At 48.2% G+C, this 25,355-nt stretch overlaps 1 protein-coding gene and 2 non-coding genes across 3 annotated transcripts; all 3 read right to left on the bottom strand.

Moving 5' to 3' along the window:
- Window positions 1–8,249: 8,249 nt before the first annotated feature.
- On the bottom strand, window positions 8,250–19,722 carry Tbrg4 (transforming growth factor beta regulator 4). The gene is made up of 11 exons (XM_004652923.2): window positions 19,646–19,722; window positions 17,267–17,740; window positions 13,112–13,435; window positions 12,352–12,523; window positions 11,944–12,101; window positions 11,325–11,435; window positions 10,452–10,596; window positions 9,943–10,185; window positions 9,516–9,627; window positions 9,267–9,381; window positions 8,250–8,526 (listed from the first exon to the last, which is right to left on the bottom strand). Exons 2-11 carry the CDS (start codon window positions 17,678–17,680, stop codon window positions 8,425–8,427), a joined length of 1,896 nt encoding a protein of 631 aa, XP_004652980.2. The 5' UTR covers window positions 17,681–17,740; window positions 19,646–19,722; the 3' UTR covers window positions 8,250–8,424.
- On the bottom strand, window positions 12,192–12,325 carry LOC123455438. Its single transcript, XR_006633912.1, has one exon. It is a non-coding gene; the product is annotated as a small nucleolar RNA SNORA5 (small nucleolar RNA).
- On the bottom strand, window positions 12,708–12,843 carry LOC123455439. The gene has a single exon (XR_006633913.1). It is a non-coding gene; the product is annotated as a small nucleolar RNA SNORA5 (small nucleolar RNA).
- Window positions 19,723–25,355: the final 5,633 nt, after the last annotated feature.

Genomic DNA, 25,355 nt, shown 5'->3' with positions numbered 1-25,355 from the left:
CTGGGTCCTTAGGCTTTGCAGGCAAGCACCTTAACTGCTCCAGCCCTGAACTTTCTATTTTTAAAAAGCTGTATTCTAACACTACCCCACACTACTCTATTTCCTACCAAGTTGACATCACAGAATTTTCAGAAAAACAAATCTCTTTTACTGAGGCCTGATGGGCTTCCAGCCCAGACAAGATGGCATTGCTTTGTCTCTGTTTCTCCTTATTAAGGACAACTGTAAATACAGGAAAAAAGAGAAATCCAAACTAGAACTCTCAAAGATGAGGGTCATCCTCAGCTACATTGTGAGCTCAAGGCCAGCCTGGACCATGATACCCTGTCTGACCACCCTTTTCCAAAGCCAAAAAGCCAGGAATGATAGCATACACTTGTAATCCAAGCACTCAGAAGGCCGAGGCAGGAGGATTATAAGCTCCAGCCCACTCTGGCCTACACAGAGTGACACTGACTCCACAAACGGTCCTGGGAGGTGGCGCAGTCAGTAAAGTGAAGGCCTAAGTTTGGACCCTTAGCACCTGTGATAGTTAAGGTGTTGTCAACTTGATCTGTTTAGTAATCCACATGCTGCTTCTAGGAAGGATCAACTAAAGGAAGAGGTCTTTCTCCCAGGGTGAGCCCTTCCCCCAGAGTGGGCGGCCCTGCTCAGAGAGGGACTTGATATAAGGAAGCTCTGGGTAGGAGAGTTAGTTCCCTTTTTCCTTCCTTCCTTCCACTTGGCTGCCGGAGCTGCTCCCTACCTTCTAGCGTGGATTGAAGACCAGTGTGGACTAAAGACCAACATCAACTGAAGACCCGCATGGATCGAAACCCAGCGGCTCCTCAGGAAGCCTCCAGGCTTTCCAGCACCACCTGCAGTGCCGGGTCAGGACTGCTGAGGCATCTGGCCACGTGGACTGTGCAGCTACCAGGTTCAGTGATTCTCGGGCCTGCAACTGCTATTGGACTACTGTAAGCTAATCCAATAAATTCCCTTTTTAAAATAATTCATTCTAGCAATTCTGTTCCTCTAGAGAACCCTGACTAATACAGCACCTATAAAAAGACTGTACAGTGGGCCGGAAAGACGGCTTAGTAGTTAAGGAGCTTGCTTGCTGTTACAGTCCAGTTCACATTGCTGGTAGAAATCACCCAACCAAGAGCAGCTTCTGGGAAAAAGAGGGTTATTTTGGCTTACAGGCTCAAGGGGAAGCTCCACGATGGTAGGGGGAAATCATAGCATGAGCAGAGGGTGGACATCAACCCCTGGCCAACATAAGGTGCATCATAGCAACAGGAGAGTGTGCCAAACACTGGCATAGGGAAACTGGCTATAACACCCATAAGCCCTCCCCCCCCCAACAAAATCCCTCCAGGAGACATTAATTCTCAAATCTCCATCAGCTGGGAACCTAGCATTCAGAACACTTAAGTTTATGGGGAACACTTGAATCAAACCACCACATTCCACCTCTGGCCCCCATAAACTGATAAACATACATGATTTTAAATGCCATGCATTCAGTCAAACTTTAAAAGTCTCTATAGTTTTTATCAACCCCAATGATATTCCTACATCCCCATAGTCCAAGGTCTTTTAACTGAGCCATAATACCAAAAATTAACCTCAAAAACCAATAATGGCACAGAATAAGCATTCACACTGCAGAAGTTGGCATTGGGCATAGCAAAGAAACATTCAGCCAATACAAGATTTAAAACAACCAGGGCAAACATCAAGCTCTGTAGCTTTATGTCCAACAACTCTAGCCCTTAACAAATCTCCAAGTCTGATAATTCTAACCAGCAACAAGTTTCTGGCATTCCAATTCTGCCCCTCCAGCTAGGCTACTCACAGTCCTGGAAAACTTCATCAGGGCTGGCAGCTTTCCTTAGCAGCCATCTTGTGGTCCTGGCATCTCCGCTGGGTCTCCACTGTAATCCACGGTTCATCCTCATGGTTCCATGGGGTCTCCATGCAGGCATCCAGCAAATCTGCTTAACACTGCCCATGACCATTTCCAAAACACAAGACTGTGTTGCAAACTCAATGATCCTCTCTTTCCTGCATTTCTCATACTCCACAATACCAGGTAGGGTGCTAATTTAATCCAGGGGGTAATAAGGTAGACTTTGAAGAACAGGACAGTCCTTGAGCACTCAGGCCCCTTCAAAAGAGTCTACATTCTTCCTGTTGCCCCAGTGCAGGTCAACTGGCCTGATCTCAAAGGTTGTAATCTCTTAAACAATTTGCAGGTGAATGGGCAGAAGTTTAGGTTCAAAGATTTCATATTTTTCTGTGCCATTTCTCTCTGCTCACACCAGTTCATTTCTATGCAAAGCAATCCTGCACAACTTCTCAGGACACGGGCATAACTACAGGCTTTTCACACAAACTGCTAGCCCAGTCCAAGCAAAGCTCTTTCTCACCCTCATAAGCCAAGGCTCACAGTCCATTGTTCTTATTGCATTCGGGTCTATCCAGCTGTACTTACAGCACTGCAAGTCATCTCTTAGGCCAAGGTTTCAAATCCTTGCACATTCCTTCTGAAAATCAGCTCCAAAAGGCCAAAGCCACACAGTCAGGTGTCTAGCAGCAATCCTACTCCTCGACACCACTTTACTGTTGCAGTCAGGTTTGCATTACTGGTAGAAATCACCCAACCAAGAGCAGCTTCTGGGGAAAAAAGAGGTTTATTTTGTTTTACAGGCTTGAGGGGAAGCTCCATGATGGCAGGGAAAACAATGGCATGAGCAGAGGGTGGACATCACCCCTGGCCAACAAACCATACCATCAGGAGAGTGTGCCAAACACTGGCATGGGGAAACTGGTTATGACACCCATACACTTCCTCCAGGAGACATTAATTCCCAAATCTCCATCAGGTGGGAACCTAGCATTCAGAACACCTAAGTTTATGGGGCACACCTGAATCAAACCATTGTACTTCCCAAGCCTAAGGATCCATGTTCCACCCTCCAGATCCCACGTGAGCCAGACCCACACAGGTGAGGGAAACACAAGGCTGCACATGCCCACTAGGTGGTACAAACGTCTTGAGTTCACAGCACACCAATTTTTTACCTCTCCTCTGTCTCTCACTCTATCTAAAAAAAGTAAATAAATAAAAATAAAATAAAAAAATAAAAGTGGCATGCAACTATAATCCCAGCCCTGGGGAAGCAGTCAGGAGGATCCTTGGAGCAGCTGGTGAATACAACCAACAGCCACCTCTGACACCCACATACCCCCTTACATAACATGTTCCCATACAATACAAGCATGCACGCATGATGCACATATATGTGCAAAAAATTAACAATAGAAAGAATGAGTGAGGGCTAGGGAAGTAGCTCAGTAGAGTGCTTGTCTAGCATGTACAAGGCCCTAGGTTCAATCTTTAGTGCTGCATAAACAAGGCATGGTGGCACACACCTGTAATCCCAGCACAAGGGAGATAGAGGCAGAAGAATCAAGAATTCAAGGCCACACCAGCAGTGGTGGCACACACCTTTAATCCCAGCATTGGGGAGGCAGAGGTAGGAGGGTCACTGTGAGATTCAGGCCACCCTGAGACTACATAGTGAATTCCAGGTCAGCCTGAACTAGCGTGAGACAACCAAAAAAAAAAAAAAAAAAAAAAAAAAGAATTCAAGGCCAGCTTCAGGGTTACATAATGAGTCTGAAGCTAGCCTTAGCTACATGAAATCCTATCTCACTAAAATAAATAAATAAATAAAAGCTGTGCATGATGGTGCATGCCTTTAATCCCAGCACTGAGGCTGAGATAGGATCACTGGGAGTTTGAGGCCAGGCCAGCCTGAGACTACATAGTGAATTACAGGTCATCATGGGCTAGAGCAAGACCCTACGCCGAAAAAGAGAAAGAAAGAAAAAAAGACATTCTCAGATGAAGAAAAACTTAAGCAATTGCCCTTAAAGAATGGCAGATGGGGGCTGGAGGGATGGCTTAGCATTTAAGGCGTTTGCCTGCAAAGCCAAAGGACCCAGGTTCGATTCCCCAGGACCCACGTTAGCCAGATGCATAAGGGGGCGCATGTGTCTGGAGTTTGTCTGTAGTGGCTGGAGGCCCTGGCGTGCCCACTCTCTCTCTGTCTTTGTCAAATAAATAAATAAATAAATATAAAATATTACAAAAAAGAATGGCAGATGGAAGTTCTTCAAACAGAAACAAACTGCTGAAAGAATGACTCTGAGGCTGGGCATAGTGGCGCACACCTTTAATCTCAGCCCTTGGGAGGCAGAGGTAAGAGGATTGCCATGAGTTCCAGGCTATCCTGAAACTACATAGGGAATTCCACATCAGCCTCAGCTAGAGTGAGATTCTAGTTAAAAAAAAAAAAAAAAAAAGACTTGGAGCTTCCTAAATATCTATGGATTTAAATAAACAAGGCAAAAATGAGTAGAGCTGTAAGGAGAGGTAGATGTATCAATAATGATAGCTGAATGCTTAAACTCCTGTCAACTGGTAGAACTACTAGAAAAAAGTCAACATAAAAGGGTGTGGTGGTGCATGCCTTTTAATCCTAACACTTCAGAGGCTGAGGTAGGAGGATTGCTGTGAGTTTGAGGCCAGCCTGGGCTACAAAATGAGTAGACTAGAATGAATGGACTAGACTAAGACCCTGCCTCAAAAAAAAAAAAAAAATCCAAAAACAAAAGTCAGCAAGTATATAGAAGATCTACACCACACAATCAACCAACATAACAAGCAGGAAACATTAATTTTTTCTCTGTGTGCATGTATGTGCATGACGTGACGCGTGTGGAGGGTGGCGGACAACTCCCACGTGTCTGCGCTGTCTTTGAGGAGGGTCTCTCGCTACTGCGAACACACTGCCAGACTGCAAGGGACCATGGAGGACTAGTTGCCTCCTGATTTGTATTCTTCTGGCTCCACCTCACACTGTTCTAGGTGTTTTGGGATCTCTGATCACTTGGCTTTGTGTTTTACATGGGACTAGGAGCATTGAACCCAGACCAGCAGGCTTTACAAGCAAGAGCTTCTCCCCTACAAGGTAGAATCTCACTGTAGCTCTGGCTAACCTGAAATTCACTGGCCTAGAATTCATGGCAATCCTCTTATCAGCCTCCCCAGTGCTGGGATTAAAGATGTGTGCCACCATACCTGGCTAAACATGCCTTTAACCACTAAGCCATCTCCCTAGCTTCCCCCCTCCCCCAAAAAGAAACAGACCTAATTCCTAGGTGATAAAACAACACTGACATACCAAAAATAATTGGAATCACACCAAGCATGTATTCACACCAAGAATTAGGAATCAATGACAAGACGTGGTGGTTGTGCACATGTAATTCCAGCACTTGGGAGGCAGAGCCAGGAGGATTGCTGCAAGTTTAAGGCCAGACTGGTCTATACAGTAAGTTCTAGGCCAGCCAGGATATATAGTGAGACACTGATTTATTTTTATTTTTTATTTTTATTTATTTATTTATTTATTTTTAGAAACAAAAGGCAGGGACTGAGGAGATGCCTCAGAGGTTAAGCAACAGCTTGCACTGTTTGTTGAACTGGGTTCAGTTCCCCAATCATCTGTGTAAAGCTGGATAGGTATTTGTTTCAGTGGGAAGACCCTAGTGCACCCATACACACACACACACGTTAAAAATATCTTATCTTCAGGTTAAGATTGCTTCCCTGAAAAATTTTACTAAGAATTCAAAATAAAATTATCATAAATAATGTCTTCCAGAAAAACAGGAGACACATAATTTATTTTGTAAGGCAAGTGACAGGCCAACACCAAAAGCAACAAATACTATCACCTCTCCCCACCCCTCAAAAAAAATCCTACCAGATCAGCATTTCTCATGGATTTAGGCACAAACTCCTCAATAAAATGTTAGACATGGTGGTTCAATACTTGGGAGGTGGAGGCAGGAGCTTAAGGCCATTCTCAGTTACATATCAAATTTTTTGTTTGTTTGCTTGTTTTTTGGAGGTAGAGTCTCACTAGTCTAGGCTGATCTGGAACTCTGTAGTCCCAGATTGGCCTCAAACTTCCAGTGATACTCTATCTCCAAAGTGCTATCAAAGGTGTATGTTGCCACACGCAGCTCATATTAAGTTTTGTTTTGTTTTTTTTTTTTTTTTTTGGTTTTTTGAGGTAGGGTCTCACTCTAGCTCAGGCGGACCTAGAATTCACTATAGACTCTCAGGGTGGCCTCGAACTCATGGCGATCCTCCTACCTCTGCCTCCTGGGATTAAAGGTGTGCGCCACCACACCTGGCCTCATATTAAGTTTTTTAAAAAATAGTTTCAAAGGCTGCAGAGATGGCTTAGCAGTTAAGATGCTTGCCTGTGAAGCTTAAGGACCCATGTTTGATTCTCCAGTTCCCACATAAGCTAGATGCACAATGTGATGCTAGTGCACAAGATTGCACATGTGTACAAAGTGGCACATGTGTCTGGAGTTTGATTGTAGTGACTAGAAGCTCTGGCACACCAATTCTCTCTCTCTCCCTCTCATAATAAAATAAAATAAGTTTTAGGGATGAAGAGATGTCTCAGCAATTAAAAATGCTTGCTTGCAAAGTCTGATGGCCCACATCCAATTCCCTAGCACCCTTGTAAAGCCAAATACACAAAATGATGCATGCCCCTGTGCATCTGAAGTTTTATTGCAGAAGTAGGAGGATCACTGTGAGTTCGAGGCCACTTAAGGCTAGTGAATTCCAGCAGGTCAGCTGGCATGAGACCCTACCTTAAAAACAAAAAGGGCTGATGTGGTAGCACATGCCTTTAATACTGCCACTCGGGGGGCAGAGGTGGAAGGCTCACTGTGGGTTTGAGGCCAGATTGGGATTTGGATACAGAGTGAATTCTGGGCCTGCCTGGGCTAGAGTGAGACCCTATCCTGAAATAAACAAAGTTAAGGAAAGAAAAACCCTGGACAGATTTCATGGTTGCTTTAGCCACTCAGCCATCTCTCCAACCGACTTTATTATTTTTTAAATAATTTATGTTTCAAGGCAGTCTTTTTTTTTCTACTGGTAATATCCCAAATCAGAAACACTCTATTGTCTCCAGTGGGTGAGCAGGTCAGTGGACTATGATGTCCACTACTAAATACCTAGGGTTCTATCTAGGGCATACCTAGGGATGACCTGGCTGTGCATGCATGACTGAAGCTTGGGAGGCTCATTTCTCCAAGTCCAGTTCCCGAAGTCCACATCCTGTGAATGTCTTCACGTGACAGTCTGTCTGACAACTAGCAATGGAGCACATGGTTGAAGATACAGATCCTGTGATGACATCCTCACAGGCGTCAGCAAGGTCTACCAGAGGGCGCTACCTACGTGCTGACCTGCAAGATCTCTAGTTCCAAAGCCCAAGTGGGACACAGCACAAGCCCGGATCTCCAAGGACACCAGCAGCCCTCCCTAGCTGGCTCCTCAGCCTCATCACAGCATTCTGGGCCCACCCCACCTCAGCCAGCTAACCCTTCTCTTCTGAATGCTCCTCTCAGCTAGTTTCAGCTGCTCACCCCCTTCCCCTGGACTGCGACCAGTCCTCTGTGGCAACCTGCACTGGATAAGCTGAGCTGTGTTCCTAGCACTAACCTACCTGTGCTGAAAGAAATGCTAGGCCACAGAGGAAGAATGACTTGGTGATTTTAAGGAGAAGGGTCGGGTCTTGTTTTAACTTTCCTGCAGGCAGACCCTGCCTATGGCAGTCTCTCAGTGGGTAGAAGGTGGACACCTTGCTGCGACTCAGTAGCAGGGAAGACGCAGGACCCCCTCTGAACAGATGGTTCTGACACGGCAACACATGGCTATGGTCAGGGAGATCATGAAGTGAGCCTGGCTCTGAACCTTGTGACATTAGCCAAGTAGGCTTTTCCACCAAAAGCCGGGCCTCACAAATACCCTCACCACCACCTGTCAGCAGAGGACATCAAGGAGCCTCCAGAACAGGAGGGGGCCTTCCAGGACTGCAAGCAGAACCCTGCAGTACACTCGAAAAGCAGTCAGCTCCCCCGGGGAAGCACCTCATCCCTGGAGTCCAGAACTGAACACCACCAGTCTGAGCTGAGCCCATGTTTATTTCCGTCTTGCAAGAAGCCAGCCCTTCTATGCTGGGCTGTGTCCAGTAGGGGCAGGAGGACAATGGAGAGCCACTCCTTGTCTTCTAAAGCAGACAGGAAAGAGCAAAGAAGGAAGGTTGTGTGTGGGTGTGAGCAGAGACAAAGACATATTCCAAGTCCAGGAGGCTACCTGGTGCTGACCAAAGTTATTTATTAGCGAAGAGAGGGCCACTTGTCTCTTGGAGCTGCGAGCCACACCCACTCCAGCAAGGTACTGCACTGAAGTTACCCTCCCATAGCGTGGCACCTTCGGCCTGCCCAGCCTTCACTCTGGGCCTCTGAGCAGTTAATCTCCACTGCCGGAATAGGTCATTTGGCCAGTTCCTCAGCCACTGCTTTGCGCATCTTGTCTTTGAGGTAGGCACCTTTTTGCCATTCAGACTTGAGATCCAGCCACTCGTAATATGGGACCTGGAGAGAACCAGTGGGGACAGGTCACACTGGCTGGGGGGCCTTTTCTTGGCCAGTAGCTCTGTCCACTGCCTACCTGCTGCCCTTCCAACTCTGGTAGTGTTGATGACTGTCAGCTCTGCATACCCAGCCCTGACCTCCAAGTCCTCAGGAAGAACCCAAGCTACTGGAAGTTGTACACTGAGTGGCCCTGGCTCTGACAGGGCCCAGCAGGGCTTCTGAGGAAAGTACAATGGAAGCTACACAGCTCTTCAGGCTCTGTACTTCCTGTCTAACCCTTTGAACACCCAGCACCCTGATCATAGTCAAGGCTTTCCACTGCAGCAGCCAGATGCTGACCTGGGTCTTTTCCCTGCAGGTTCAGTGGAGAACCATGTGGTCACACAGGGCTGTAGGTCTGACCTTTCTGGAGAATGGACACCTGGCTAGGGAGGCAGAGCACAGATGAGGATGACTGCTAATGCTTCACAGCTGTGTGGCCCTCATGGGTTTACCTCCTCACCTGCACACGCAGAACCCAGGCCTGCCTGCCCCCAAACCTAAATGGGAACTCCTGTGATCTTCTGGGTACACCCATAGGGTCTGAACCTTGACTCCTGTGTGTTCAAGGGATGAAAGGTCCAAGGACCTGGGCTAGGGATCAGGGATGGGCATCTGTCTGTATCCTTCTATCTAGACCTACTTTAGAACGGGCGGGGGCTGGTCCCTGGGCAGTGATTACCTGCCCAATAGGTACTCACATCTACCACCAGGAAGCCTGCGGCCAGCACGTGGCGCCGGGCCAGGACGAAGCGGCCCAGTAAGTCCTTGCTTCGGCTGCTGAAGTTGGGGAACTCCCAGCGCAGGAAAGCGAGCCTGGCAGAGGAAGACGGGGGTGCTCTGTCAGCCCCCAGAGGAAGAGGGAAGAGAAACAACAGCCCGTGCACCACCAGGGGTTGTGGTGCCGTAGCCTGTACCAGGACCATGACCAGGCCCCCTCCCCCACCTACCTCTTAGCGCCCGGGGGCAGTGGCTGACTTCCAGACGGCTGGACAAGGTGAGGTGCGACAAAGTCCCTCAGGGGCAGAAATTGGCCATCAGCATCCAGAAGCACCTCTGCATCTGGAGGAAAGTATGGGATGAGAACCTGTGGGTGCTGCTCCCAAGACTCCTCACCAAAACGGGCAGAAACAGGAGTAGGGCTTGGTGGCTGCAGCTGCAAGGGCTGAGGTGGTTCTAACTGAGCTGGGTGTGGTGGCGCACGCCTTCAATCCCAGCACCCAATGCAGACGCAGGAGGATCACTGTGAGTTCGAGGCCACCGAGACTACACAATGAATTCCAGATCAGCCTGGGCTAGAGTGAGACTCTACCTGGGGGGGGGGGGGTTCCCTAACTGTTAGATCTAGGCCCTTTCCCTGTTGAGGGGAGCCCTCACCCAGTACCCAGCCATACTGGGTGGCCACCTCCAGGCTGCCCCGGTCAGCGCTTCCCAGCAGTGCCTTCAGTGCATCCTGTAGCTCCTTTTGCAGAGGGGTCATTTTGTCAGGAGCCGAGGGAATAGGGGCTACAGCTGAGGCTGGCAGGAGAGGGCCCTTGTATTCAGGGTGCTCCAGCCTGGCAGTAGTGTTGATGTGAACCAACTTCTGCAAGGTACTCTGGTCCTTTGGAGATTTGCCTCCTGGAGAATGAAGACAGAAAGACGTAGGCTGAAGTGCAGGAGCATAAGCAGGGTCAGAAGACAGCCCAGATGGGAAGGCAGTGGCCGACATATGCTAGGGCTCCTGGTTAAGTTGTGTGGGTCAACTGCAGGCGTGTGGCCCAAAGTCCTGGGGTATGCTCTGGCCTTCTATCTGCTCCAACTTCTTTCTTGGCTGGCAGACCAGGTGGCTTCCCAGTTGTAAAATGTGTGTGCATGCATGTGCATGGGTGTGGTGGGGTCCTCACCTAGAAACTGTGTGTGAAAACCAGCATCAAGAACTGCTTGCAGCTCGACATCCCGAACCTGCTGTAGCACACAGAGTGCCCACACCAGGTCCACCTGCAGGACTGGCTCCAAGCTACCCAAGGTGGATTCCAGCCTCTCATGCACCTAGACAAAAGGACAGTGTATAGTGAAGAGTACAGGTTCTGTCTAGGGACAGACCACAGTAAATGACTGGACTTTGACCTGTCACACTGTAGCCATAGGCAGCTATGGGGAACAAAAGCAGGACCCAGAGCAGGTGAGTCATGGACCAATCTGGAAGTACAAGGAAACTTTCTTGTGCTCCAAAGAGTGATGCCTGATGTTGGCATCAAATGAGGCTTACCCACATCTCACTCATCAGCAGGGACCAAAGGTCCCACATCTCTGTCCCAATAATGTCCCTGGGCACTGGGATAAGGAAGGAGGCATTTCTGGCCCTTTGAGAGAATCACAGAGCACCCAAGAGTTGAAGCAGCCAGTCCTCTGGCTGGCTGCTCTCAGAGGTCTCCAGTGGTGAGGCAGGGAGCCTGGGGTCATCAAATCTAGCCTACTGGTTCTGGGATGCCCTAGTTCTTCACTGCCACCCTCATCCTTGTGGCTTGTACACTGAGCAGAGAAATCTACAGTCCTCAGGCATCTGGTGTTTGTGCAGAAGAACCTGAAGCTTTTGAGCATCACCAGGCAGCAAGGGGATCATCGTAAGATGGCACAATGGGGTTTTATGTATGTTCCCCAAGGATTTGTGGGGTATCTCACTCTCCCTAGCTAGGTATTAGGGCCTCCTGGGACAGTGGGTTGTAGCTGGGGGGGGGGGGGGAGGGAGAGGGGGAGGGAGAATCCAATACACATACCAAGCTGAAAAACTGCTCCTCTTGCTCTGGGCGAAAGTTCAGACGGGCAAAAGCCAGAAGCATGTTGCACAGATGGGTCAGGGAGAGGTCCTGGGCTCTGTTCAGGAGGTGCTGGGCCACCAGAAGGATGAAATAAGTACCCTGCCAGAGGCTGTTCTCTCTTCCCAAGGGCCCAGACCCTTCTCCACCCAGCAGAAACTGCCCACAGAGGGCCGACACTGGAATCCACCTCCCTGACAGTGTTTTTAGTTATTCTCCTACAGTGATAACAGAGGGGATATGTGAATGCAGGTTCCATTGTTCCCTGCGATTCCACCCAGGTGCTCAGCAGTGCCTAAGAGTTCTGAGTGGACCCTCAGCCTCCCATCCTTGTCCTGAGACACAGGCACCCCAAGACAAATGGGAAAAGGACATTCAGGGATGAAGCAGGGGAAAAGACTCTCAAATATGCTCCCCGCCCTCATCAATAAACATTGCTTTCCAAACAAATAGTTTAAAAAACCCTCTATTTACCACTTATAAACAACTGCTTTCAGGCCGGCTTTGCTTTCCTGATTACAGCAGTGGTTCCCATCTGAGAGGCCTACAGAATCCCTAGGCACAGACAATCCTGACTCACCTGGGTAAAGGCTTCAAACAAGGGCAGGTTGAGCCATTTTAGGAGAGCAAAGGACTTGGCACAGCGAGCCACCTCACCAGGTGTCAGGCTGGGCATGATGGACAGCAGGTCAGCAGCCAGGCGCTGGGACACTTGGGTTTGGTGAAAGTTGAGTTTTCCTTTGGGGTGCAATAGATTAAGGCAATTAGCTAGGGAGGCCAATGGCTACCCACTGCCCCACCCTACCCCAACCCTGAGGTCTATGGACTTGGTGTCTGTGACCAAATTTATCCCTGAGCCCGAGCAAGGGGAACAGGGCCCATGGGTCACAGAGTTTCTATGGCAGCCTCCTGGGCCAGTGCCTGCCATTGGCAGGGCAGGCACTGAATTTGACACAGCTGCAGGTGGCCAGGTACCCTGTTTCCTCACCGTAGGCGTAGGCCAGGTCCAGGAGCATGCCTTTTGTCAGTGGGAAGGGCTTCTGTACTAGGTGATAGGAGACAGCCCGCAGCAGGGGCACAGATCGCCGGTTCTGAGCTGCCAGAGTCACTAGCACCTTCCGCAGCTCATCGGGGCCAAATTGTTCCACCAGCTCCAGGCACTGTCAACCACAGCCGTGCAGGGGTCAGCTTGATGGCCTGAGGTGATGGGGACGAGCTGGGGGTAGGGGTCCCATCCAGTGCAGCCCCTGTGAGACAGCAACTGGGCCTGAGCTGACTCAACACAGGCCTATCTGTGCAGGACCTGCCTCTTTGCCCGGCCCAGGAACTCTTGGGCCTGGAGCACAATGTCTGCAGCCAAACTTATCCCTAGGTCTTAGGGCAAGAGAGTCAGGGCCCATGAGCAGCAGAGCTTGCTGTGGCAGGCATCTGGGCCAGCTCCCACCACTATAGGATGGGGACTGAATTTGACTTGACTACATTATCATGGGTTGGAGGGAGGGTGAGGCAGGACTTAGCACCTCTGGGAGAGTTCTATCCAAAAGCTGATCTATGCAAGGGCTAGTACAAGCCTGGCCAGGAGCTGTTTGTTACCTTTGGAGTGGCCTGTTATACCCTTATGTGAAACCTGAGACCAGACAGAAGCTTCCAAGATTCTCATTCTAGTATACATGAACCTTCTCTTCTGCTGAAGACGGTCACCCAAATAAACCCAAAGACCCCAGGGAGGCCTGCTCTTGGCGCCATACCTTGTCTTCCAGGCGGTTCATCAGTGACTCTGAGAGGTGCCCTGCCTTCACCATCAAGGTCACCACTGTGCGGCTGTCATCAATCTCTGTCCAGCGTCTCTCCAGGTGCACCAGCAACTCAGCCAGCAGCTCCTGGGAGTGCTGTTCCTTCATGTAGGAGGCGCAGGACTCGACCAGGAAGACCAGGTGCTTGTACTTGAGCCTTCGCAGGCGCCAGTGCACTTCTTGCTCCACCGACTGCAGCTCCTTGGAGGTGGCAGGGAGCCCCAGTGTGTACAGGCTTCGCAGCAGCTTCACAAGGGTTCCATGCCAGGCTGAGGTGATCTGGGCAGGAAAATAACAAAGGCACATGGTGGCACCCTGTCACCCTTGCAAACGAGCTATATGAAGCCTGTTTCGTAGGGATTTAATACAACTCTTCAGAGCACTTAGCTCCTCCCTCGACCGTACTGGACCTGCTTTTGGCCTGGCACTGCAGCCTCCGGAGAATTGAATACTTCTACTCAGATCACCAGCGTCTGCTCAGAAACAGGCAAGGCAGCTTGCCATCATTTTCAAGAAAGAATTCTGAATGCCAAGAGATATTCTCCAAGTTTCTCTGATATAGATCCAATCTGATGTGACCGATTCAACAGAAAATAGGGCTTTTGGTCTGCACTCCTGGCACAGCTGAGTGGATACACACTGAACAGCAAGCACAGGGGTCTAGAACTGGGTCAGCGTGGCTCTGAGAGGCCTGACTCCAATAGCAAAGGCAATAGCGCCAGTGCTCTAAGTCCAGTTTTGTTACTAACTCTGCTTGCAATGACATATTTGTAGGTATTAAAAACCCTGACCTTGGGCTGGGGAGATGGCCCAGTGGTCAAAGGTGCTTGCTTGCAAAGCCTGACAGGCTAGGTTCGATTCCCATTACCTATGTAAAGACATATGCACAAAGTGATGCATGCATCTGGAGTTTGTATGCAGTGGCAAAAAGCCATTTGCCTGCAAATAAATAGCAAAAAACCTCCGTGACTTGCCAGTTGTGGTGGCACATGCTGCAGGTAACTGCTACAGGCCAAGGCAGCAGGATCACAATTTGAGGCTGGTCTTAGCTTTAAAACCACAACAAACAGGCTTAAGTGATGGCTCAGTGGTTTAGGTGCTTGCAAAGCCAAAAAAAACCCAGGTCTGATACCCCAGTACAAAAGCCAGATGCATATAGTGGTGCATGCAACTGGAGTTCGTTTGCAGTGGCAGGAGGCCCTGGAACACCCCTTCTTTGTCTGTCTGCTTGCAAATCAATAAATTAACAACAACACACACCCTTGGGCTGGGGATGCAGCTCAGTTGTTCAGTGCCTGCCCAGTATGCATGAAGACCCAGGTTCAATCCTTAGCACCACATAAACTGGGTACAGGGGCACATGTCTGCAAACCCAGCACTTGTAAGGTGAAGACAGAGGACCCGAAGTTCAAGGACATTCTGGGTTATACATGACCTTGTCTTAAAAAAAAAAAAAAAAAGCAAAAATAGTAACAAAACCCCTGATTTTTCTTTAGAAAAATAAAGTTATTTTGAGTCTGAGAAGCTCTAACTCAATTTTTCTCTAAATAAACAAGTTTCTGGCTATGGGAGGTTTCTCAGGAATGTAAGCACTACGATAAACAGAAGAATGAAATGCTGTAAAGCAGAGTCCAAGTGCACGGCTGCCATTTTCCACACCCTTGGGTGGCATGTTGGTATGTATCCATATGAAATGCTCCCCCCACCTCCACCAACAGGCTCACATCGGTACAGGTGGTCCCCAGCTGGGAGGTTGTGGAACCTTTAGGACACACAGGAGATAAGGGACATGGGCCACTAGGGGTGGAGCCTTGAGGCTTACGGCCTGTCCTGCTTCCATCTGGTGTTGCTGGATGTGACCAGCGCCTCAGGCTGCCACGGCCCTGCTTTCTTCATCATGACACACTGCACTCTAAACCAGTGGTGAAAAACACATCTCTTCTCCCTGAAGTTGCCTTGTTAGGCATTTTCTTTTTCTTTTTTTTTTTTTTTTAAGGTTTATTTATTATAGATGGGGGGGGTGGGGAAAATAGGCATGCCAGGGCCTCTAAGCCACTGCAAACTAACTCCAGATGCATACATCACCATGTGTATCTCGCTTATGTGGAACCTGGAGAATTGAACCTGGGTCCTTAGGCTTCACAGGCATGCGCCTTAACCGCTAAGCCATCTCTCCAGCCCTTGTTAGGCATTTTCTAACAGCTATGAGGGCTTATGTGGGGCCTGGAGAATTGAACGTGGGTCCTTAGGCTTCACAGGCATGCGCCTTAACCGCTAAGCCATCTCTCCAGCCCTTGTTAGGCATTTTCTAACAGCTATGAGGGCTTATGTGGGGCCTGGAGAATTGAACGTGGGTCCTTAGGCTTCACAATCATGTGCCTCAACTGCTAAGTCATCTCTCCAGCCCTTGTTAGGCATTTTCTAATGGCTATGAGAAAAGTAACTAATATATATATATATAACCCAAACCTACATATAGCACCTTGGCTATAGTTACAGGCAGGCTCTCCTGATACATAAGGGCTCCACAGAAAGCTTTTGACATGAGTAAAAACACTCCTGGTAGTAAACTTTGCCCACAGCACCCGAATATACTCTTACTGTGCACAGAGCCTTTCTACATTCACCATGAGACACCAATATCCTCTGAGGCTTATCAGCAGCCATTGAGCAAAAGCAGAGTTCTCAAGTCTCAGAACAGTTCTGGGTCCAGAGCCTTCACCCTGTCCACCCGTTGCTGGTGCTGGACTTTCTCTTTTCTGAAGAGGATGTTCTGCCATGCATGGAGTGACTCCAGGATTTGGAGAGCTTCAAGGACAAGTCAACTTGGCCTATAACCATTCGCTGAGGACAGCAAATGGTAAAATGAGAATGGCCGTCATTACTTTTGCCCACTCTCCCCACACTGACTGCTCTTGTCCCTTCACCCATGAGAGAGCAAGGGAAAACATGGATATACGCAAGGAGCTGAACTGGGAACAGAGAAGCTGCTGTCTGCAGTGCTGGGCAGTTACAAGCACTGGAGTACTCTGGATCTTTCTGGTTTCTTGGACAGCAGTAAAACTCTTTGAGCGAAAGCCCTACCATCATTTACATTGCAAAGACGGTTTTCTACTTTGCTATTCTTTTGCAGTTTTGTTTCAATATTTAGTCTTGCATCATAAAACAGTGTATATAAAAAACAAAAGAACCCCCAGCAACTGGAATTAAAAGCTTCACAGAACAAGGGGCCTATTGAATTCATGTCCCAGTACATACTCAGCAACACTACATGGGAATCTGACCCCCCAGATTAGGGAGTGAGGACCAGTTTGACCAATGGAGCCGGGTAGAAACCGGCTTCTGTAGTGTTGTTTCCTTTCCCACCCCCAGACTTTGTCTCTTCATGCTCATACTGTGAGGGTCTGACTGTGGCTAGTACACATCTTTACCTTTAGGGACGCTCCCCATATGCCAGTCAAGTTGACTTTAAGAGCAGGGTCAACTAGCACTGATGTGTGGTGGTTTGATTCAGGTGTCCCCCATAAACTTAGGTGTTCTGAATGCTAGGTTCCCAGCTGATGGGAGATTTGGGAATAAATGCCCCTGGAGGCAGTATATTTTTGGGAGAGGGCTTATGGGTATTATAGCCAGTGTCCCCCTTGTCAGTATTTGGCACACTTTCCTGTTCTTGTTGTCCACCTGATGTTGTCCAGGAAGTGATATCCATCCTCTGCTTATGCCATCGTTTTCCCTGCCTTTGTGAAGTGTCCCCTCAAGTCTGTAAGCCAAAATAAACTCTTTTTTCCCCCCAAAGCTGCTCTTGGTCAGGTGATTTCTGCCAGCAATGCTAACCTGACTGCAACAGTATGTAAGCAAAGGCTGCATATTAAAGGGAAAGTCAAGAAGGAACTGAGAATCAAGCTCGCCTCCTGTACTTGTAATAAAAGGCATTGGGTTGCCTGTCTACAACAGCAAGATCAACCCAATGGGACACCTGTGAGAAAGTACATGAAAGCACTATGAAGTCTTGAGTAAGGCAGAACTGCCACAAGATGGCCCCTGTTTGAAGTTAATGCCTGCAGCTACTCTCCCCTCACCTAAGCATGCAGGCAACATGTCAGCACCTACCTGACTGTTGACCAGGTGGACAAGTCGCTGAAAGCGAGCATCCTGCAAAAGCAAGGCCTTTTCCTTTGGCTTCTCAGACAGCAGGCGAGGGAGCCGGATGAGTATGTGGGCCGCCTGGTTGTGGTGCAGGCTGTGGTCAGCACCAAGTAGCTCCAGGAGCTGCTCTGGCCTGGTGGCTTTCTCGATGAGGTAGTCCGCCTCTTGGTGCTCTGGGTAGGGAGTAAACACTTGCTCCTTTCCCACCAGCTCTGTCAAGGAAGCCGGGGAGGGGGAACTGGGTGATGTGACTGAAGAGGTCAAAGTCTTATGAGTCGCCCCAGCAAGTCTCAGTTGGCAAAGTGGAGCCATGGTAGGGACCAGGCGGGTAGTTTCTCTCAAGAGGCACATGCAATGCTTCACCAGGCGTGCTGCCATGATGGTCTGCGTGGGTGGGCAGGCAGGGAGATAAGACCCCTAGCCAGTGATTCTAAAGCCCTGAAAAGAAAAAAAGAGGGCTACAAACTTAGAAAAACATGACAAATGACGTGAAGTCACCACCATCCTTAAATGGACTGCAATCCTTCTCCACTCTGAATAGTCACATACATGAGACAGACCCATTTGCAATTTCTCTTCAGGACAGAATGAAGTCAAACATCAAAACTCAAGAGTGAGGGGAAAGTGTGGGGGGGGGGGAGGGAGGGTATTACCATGGGATATTTTTTTATAATCATGGAAAATGTTAATAAAAGAAAAAAAAAAAAAACCTCAGGAGTGTTACAGCTTGGCAGGCTTTCAGTCCCATTTGTACTTCAAAAACTTACCTCATTCATTCAAACCAATTACTTCCTGAATAGGAATCTAGGCAGGTAAATCTTGGACAGCACTTTTTTTTCTTTCTTTGTGGCAGGGTCTCACTCTAGCCCAGGCAGACCTCCAATTCAAGGCAATAGCCCTACCTCATCCTTCCAAGAGCTGGGATTACAGATGGGAGCCATCATGTCCAGCTGCTACTAACTCCCTATCCCCCAAGGATAACCAGGATCAAGAAACAACAGGACAGGATTTTTTTTTTTTTGAAGTAGGGTGTCACTCTGGTTCAGGCTGACCTGGAATTCACTATGTAGTCTCAGGGTGGCCTTGAACTCATGGTGATCCTCCTATCTCTGCCTCCCGAGTGCTGGGATTAAAGGCGTGTGCTACCACGCCTGGCCCAGGACAGGATATTCTAAGTTAGAATCTAGGATATAAAACTTACTTTTTTTTTTTTTTTTTAAAGGCAGGGTCTTACTCTAGCCCAGGTTGACCTGGGATTCACTATGTAGTCTCGGGCAGGCCTTGGACACACAGCAATCCTCCTATCTCTGCCTCCTGAGTGCTGGGATTAAAGGCACACCTAGCAAAAATTACACTCTTAAAGCTTCTAGGAAAAAATCTTAAGACACAGGAGCAAACTTCTTCAATGAAGATGGGCTGCGGGCTGGAGAGATGGCTTGCCTGCAAAGCCTATGGACCCATGTATGACTTTTCAGATGGCACATAATGCGGACACACAACCGTGAGACAAGCGAAAGGTCACACATGTCCACTAGGTGGCACAAGCATTTAGAGTTCGATTGCAGCAGCTGAGGCCCTGACAAGCCAATTCTTTCTCTGAAAGAAAAAACCTCACTCTTCCTTCAAAAAAGGAAAAAAGCCACCACTTCCCACTTAAAAAAAGTTTTATTTTTATTTCAGAGAGAGATAAAAAGAAAAAGGCAGAGAGAGAGAGAGAGAGAGAGAGAGAGAGAGAGAGAATGAATGAGAGAATGGGCACAACAGGGCCTCCAGCTGTAGCAAACAAACTCCAGATGCATGTACCAACTTGCACCTGGTTTACGTGCGTCCTAGGGAACTGAACCTGGGTCCTTTGGGTTTGCAAGAAAACGCCTTAACCGCTAAGCCATCTCTCTAGCCCACCTTTCCGATTTTTAAGACAGCTCTAAATGCAATTTAGAGTAAGAAACTTTAGCCCAGAAATAGGATTTAGGAGAGTGGCAACGCGGAAGTGCGGCCTTGAGATGTGAAGACACGGAAACGGACTGGCTGGGAGACGCGGGTCAACGCGGGCAGCGCCCTGCAGACCGGGCGGCGCGTGCGCACTAGCCAGCAGGAGCCCCCGCCGCAGCCAACGGCCGCTCCCCCCCCGCCCCGGCCACCTCAGCGGCGCCAATGGCCACGGGGCCCGGGTCCACCGCCACGACCAGCCCCTCTCCGCCCGGCTCTCCGGGTCTCGTGCAAACACCACCTGCCTCCTCGGGCTCCCACCCCGCCGGCCCTTACTACTTCCTCCTGCCCAGCCAGGCCTCCATGCGCGGGGTACCCACGCTCGGCCCTTTCTCCCCGAAGCGCAGCACACACCTGGGTGGTCACCACCCCGCTGACCTCCCTCCACCGCACGCACCGTCCGAGCCCACGCGGCGCGCTCAGGACGTCACTGGCGCGCCACCGGAAGTCCGGCTGCCCTCGCGCCGCCCGGAGCGAAGCCGCGCCCGCTGCCCTGCCCCAGCCAGGCGCCATCTTTGTTGAGGGCGCGCCTGCCGTGGTGGGAAATACAGAGCGAGGCAAAGAGTGGTCAACGGACAAGGGAGAGGATAAAGAACGGAGAAAGCAGTGCCGGGAGACTTGTGTTCCCCGCCTCCGAAGCAGAACCTCATACTTGGACGCTGCACGGGCGGGGGCCGAGGGCGGGGAGACGACCCTTTATTGTCAGTCGGTGCTAACCCGTTGGCCCTTTCACAGGCTCTGCAGGAAACAGCGTGAATTGGGGCGGCTGTCCTGGGTGAGGGGTCGGTGGCGAGTCGTGGGGTGTGCAGTCCTACTAAGAGGACTGGAATGATAAGTCACTGCTGCAGGTCTATTTGAGCAAATGCAGGCAATTTTGTCTAGGCCTAACATCAAAAAGCTTAAATCTGGGCTGGAGAGAAGGCTTAAGGTGCTTGCCTGTGACGCCTAAGGACCCATGTTCCACTCTCCAGATCCCATGTGAGCCAGACACACAAAAGGTGAGGCAAGTGCAAGGTCGCACAAGCCCACTAGGTGAGTTGTCAGTGGCTGAGGCCCCAGGGTGCCAATTCTCTCTCTCTCTAAAATTAAAAAAGAAAAGATGTAAGTCAGAGAGGTGGCTCAGTGGTTAAGGTGCTTGCCTGCAAGGCCTAAGGACCAGAGTTCAATTCCCCAGTACCATGTAATGCCAGATGTACATGGTGACACAAGCATCTGGAGCTGGTGGGGGGGGGGGAATGGGTGACAAGGCTTCTAGACCCTGCAAACCTTGTGCATCTGGGTACTGGGGAATTAAACCTGGGGTCCTTAGGCTTTGCAGGCAAGTGCCTTAACCACTAAGCCATTCCTCCAGCCCCAATCTTCTCTCTTTCTGCCCCCCACTTTCTTTCTTCTTTTTCTTTTTAAATTTTTTGGCTGACCTGGAATTCACTATGTAGTCTCAGAGTGGCCTAGAACTCATGGTAATCCTTTTACCTCTGCCTCCCCAGTGCTGGGATTAAAGGCGTGCACCAGCACGCTGTGCTTTCTTTTTTAATTTTTGAGGTAGGGTCTCACACTAGCTCATACTGACCTGGAATTCACTATGTAGCCTCAGGGTGGCCTCAAACTCAGGGCAATCCTCTTCTCCCTCCTGAGTACTAGAGTTAAAGGCGTGTGCCACCATGCCCAGCCATTCTCTCTTTTTATATCTGCCTCTCTCTCTCTTTAACCCTCTCAAATAGGTATATAAATAAAAAATAAAAATAAAATATATTTTTAAAAATGTATAGGCCAATTTGATGGTACACACTTGTACTCTCAGCACTGGGATGCCAAAGCTGGAGGATCCTGAGTTTAAGGCCAGCGAGGGCTACACAGCAAGATCTTGTTTCAAAAAACAAAAAATAGGGCTGTAGAGATGGCTTAGTGGTTAAGGTGCTTGCCAGCAAAGCCTAAGAACACAAGTTCAGTTCTCCAGTAACCCCATAAAGCCAGATATACAAGATGGCACATGTATCTAGAGTTAGTTTGCCATGTCTGGAGGCCCTGGCGTGCCATATTCTTCCCCCACTCTCTCTGCCTCTTTTTCTCTCTCTCTCAAATAAATAAATAAAATATTGAAAAAAACCCAAACAACCCCCCCCCCAAATTAAACACATGGAGCAACCAAAACATAGCTGAAGTCTATGTATGGACTTGATTAATTTTCCTTCTTTCACTGCATTTTATCTTATAAGAAATTAATAAATATTTTGGACTTTATTGTTTTTCCTTTTAAATTATTTTAATTATTATTATTTTTTTTTTTTGTAAGAGTGTGTCATTTCTCTGCCTTTTGGCTAAGATCAAGTTGTAGCATGTGGTTCCTATCAATTTAATAAGAGGCAGGGCTATATTAGCCAAACTATCCTGTGTTCGCCTCCCAGGTAGCGGGGACTATAGGTTCACACTATCATATTATATTTACCTTTTTCATATTACGATTTCATGCCATATGCAGAAATTAAGTCAAATGGATCATAGACATGAATGTCAGTATTGAAAGTATAAAACTCTTGAAACAAAATTTTCATGATCTTGAATTAGGCAGTGGTTTCTTAGACATGATACTCAAAGCAAAATGACAAAAGGAAAAAAAAACAGGTATATTGGACTTTACAAACATTAAAAACCTTTTGTCCTTTAAAGGACACCATCAAGGAAATAAAAAATTGCCTAGGAGGTGTTGGTGTATCCCAGGACTCTGCATGTGGAGGAAGGAGGAGTGTGAGCTCCAGGCCATTGTGGGCCACATAACAAGACTCTTGTCTCAGAATAACAAGGATTGGCTTGGTGTGGTGGCCCATGCCTTTAATTCCCAACACTGGGGAGGCAGAGGTAGGAGGATTGCTGTGAATTTGAGGCCAGCCTGAGACTACATAGTGAATTCCAGGTCAGCCTGGGCTAGAGAGAGAGACCCTGCCTCAAAAAACAACACTCCTGGTTAAAAAAAAAATGGATTGGGGATATGTAGCTCAGTGGCAGAGCAATTGTCTAGCTGCACAAAGCCCTGAATTCTGTCCTTAGCACTGCCCAAAGGGAGAGGGAATGGAGAGATGGTTTAGTGGTTTAAGGCACTTGCTTACAAAGCCTGACAGCCCAGGTGCAGTTCTCTGGTACCCATGTAAAGCCAGATGCACAAAGTGGAACATGCATCTGCACTTTGTTTGTAGTAGCAAAGGCCCTGGTACACCCCTTCTTTCTCCTCTCTAATGAATAAAAAGAGATTTTAAAAATAAAAATATTTACAAATTACATATCTGAGATAATTAAGGACATAAAATTGCTTACAGCTTTAAAATAAGTAATAACTAATTGTCAGAGGGAGCTGGGTATAGTGGCACACATTACTCCTTGTATGTGGGAAGTGGAGACAGGAAGGTGAAGGGTTTAAGGCCATCCTTGACTATGTAGTGAGTTCAAGGCCAGCCTGGACTACATGACAACCCATCTTTAAAAACAAAATTGTGGGGCTAGAGAGATGGCTCAGCAGTTAAGGCACTTGCCTGAAAACCCCAATGACCAGAGTTTGATTCCCCAGTGCCCAGGTAAAGTCAGGTGCACAAAGTGGTGCATATGTCTGGAGTTTGTCTGCAGTGGCACAGGCCCTGGCATGCCCATACTATCTCTGTCTGTCTCTCTCTCACATAAGTAAAATAAGAACATGTAAAAAACAAAATTGCTGGACACTTTTTATTGAGTTTTTGTTCTTAATGTTATTTTAAGATTTCCTTTTAAATTGTTATTTATGTGTGTGCATGATATGAGTTCAAGAGTCTCTTGCCACTGTAAATGAATGTCACACACACACTACTTTTTAAAATCTAGCTTTGTGTGAGTGCTGGAGAATTGGACCTGGTCTGACAAGGCTTTGCAAGCAAGCACCTTTAACAATTGAGCCATCTTCCCAGACCCTAAATTGTTGAAGATTTTTAGATGGACATTTATTTAAAGAAGACATACATGATGGCTGTACTGAGTTATTGAGTGATCACAGATGGAATTGTAAACAAGAAAAATATGATGATGGTCTATGGTCTTTTAAAATATATACCTCACATAAGAGTTGAGTTCACAGGTTTAGCAAACCAGAGGTACTGAACACCTGCCATTTAGATTCTTTTGTCCAGAGTGGAAATTCACAGGTTGTGAAGTGACTCAGAGCATGGTCTGTAGATATCAAAGCCCTAAGATTTACATAAATACCTCATTTCTTCTAAAAGCAGAATCAGAACCAAGGCCAGCTAAATAAAGAAGCTCAATAAATAAAAAATCAAAACAAAAGCCTTGTGGTGGCACCTGCCTTTTTTTTTTTTTTTTTTGGTTTTTTCGAGTTAGGGTCTCACTCTGGCTCAGGCTGACCTGGAATTCACTATGTAGTCTCAGGGTGGCCTCGAACTCTCGGCGATCCTCCTACCTCTGCCTCCCGAGTGCTGGGATTAAAGGCGTGCGCCACCACGCCCGGCTAACCTGCCTTTAATCCTAGCACTCTGGAGGCAAAAGTAGGAGGATCAGGTAGGAGGATGGCTGTGAGTTTGAGGCCAGGCTGAGACTATAGAGTGAGTTTGAAGTCAGCCTGGGCTAGAGTGATAAACTACCTCAAAAGCAAACAAAACCCCCTCAGGGCAGGGATTACATTGGAACTCTTGCCTCCCCGAGTATCTAATAGTAAAGAGGAGGAGGGATTCACCTGCTCAGGAACTATAAAATTACCTACGATGTTTGTGCAGCTTGCCACCGCTTTTTTTCCTGGGCTGCACCCAAGCTTGCATGATTGAAAATAAATTGCCACAGTTTTGCTGCTCTGAGTCTTGCAGTCTCCTTACTAAGTAGGGAGATACTTCTAGCAGAATGATGGTGTGTTATTATTATTATTTTTTAATTTGAGAGAGAGAAAGAGAGAGGGAGAGTGAGAGAGCGAGAGCGAGTGCACCAGGGCCTTTAGCTGCTGAAAACAAACTCCAGACACATGCGCCACCCTGTGCATCTGTATTACATGGATCCTGGGGAATAGAACTTGGGTCCTTTGGCTTTGCAGGCTAGTGCCTTCACCTCTCCAGACCAATTGTTTTGTATTGCTGTGACCAAAATACCACATGGAGACAAAATAAAGGAGGAAAGATTGAGTCTGGCATACAGTGAAAGGCGTGGAAGAGTCCAGGGCAGTGAAAGTGAATGGGGGAGGTTCATGTCTCAGTGGACCAGGGAGTAGATAACGGCTAGGAACCAGGACCAGGTTAGAACCTTCTAGGGTTTATCCCTAGTGAACTACTTCTACCAGCCAGGTCCACACTTCCTGAACTTCCCACAGCTTCCCAGAATAGCAGCAGTAGCTGGGGAATAAGGATTCAAAGCATGAGCTAATCAGGAACATTTTAGATGCAAATCATAGCTGGTAGAAATAGGTCCTTGCAGTTTTTTATATTTTTTATGAGGCGGAGGGGGGGAGAAAGGGAGCAAGGGAGAGATTGCAAGAGAGGGGAGAGAGACAAAAGGGGAGAGAGAGTGAGAGAAAGAGAGAGAATTGGTATGCCAGGCTTCCAGCCACTGTGATCTAACTCCAGACATGTGTGCCACCTTGTACACATATGTGACCTTGGGCTTATGTTACCTTGTGCATATGGCTTATGTGGGATCTGCAGAGTCAAACATGGGTCCTTAGGTTTTGTAGGCAAGCACCTTAACTGCTAAGCCATCTCTCCAGCCTGGTCCTTGCACTCTTGATTTCTAGTCTTTGACATTAGTGCCTTCTGAAATGGCCTCTGGCACCCCAACTTCCCCTCCCTCACTGAGGACTGCCTTCACAAGTGTTCTTCTTCTTTTTAAAAATATTTTTATTTATTTGAGAGAAAGGGGCAGAGAGAGGGTGAAGGAGAGGGAGACACCCACAGAGAATGGGTACGCCAGGGCATGAAGCTACTGCAAATGAATTCTAGAACATGCTCCATCTTGTGCAGCTGGCTTATGTGGGTCCTGGGTAATTGAACCTGGGTCTTTTGGCTTTGCAGGCAAATACCTTAATTGCTGAACCATCTCTCCAGCTTCT

Source organism: Jaculus jaculus, chromosome 16 (assembly GCF_020740685.1).
Source record: "Jaculus jaculus isolate mJacJac1 chromosome 16, mJacJac1.mat.Y.cur, whole genome shotgun sequence".
Lineage (NCBI taxonomy): Eukaryota > Metazoa > Chordata > Mammalia > Rodentia > Dipodidae > Jaculus > Jaculus jaculus.
The sequence above is the reverse complement of the archived record's forward strand: the minus strand, read 5'-3'. Positions and strand labels throughout refer to the sequence as shown.

Excerpts from the sequence above, each read along its gene's own strand:
- Tbrg4 (XM_004652923.2), bottom strand. The coding sequence starts at position 17,680 with ATGGCAGCACGCCTGGTGAAGCATTGCATGTGCCTCTTGAGAGAAACT. Across the intron at positions 12,524-13,111 it reads TGAACCGCCTGGAAGACAAG|TGCCTGGAGCTGGTGGAACA; the intron begins GTATGGCGCCAA and ends TGTGGTTGACAG. Across the intron at positions 10,186-10,451 it reads TTTTCACACACAGTTTCTAG|GAGGCAAATCTCCAAAGGAC; the intron begins GTGAGGACCCCA and ends TTCATTCTCCAG.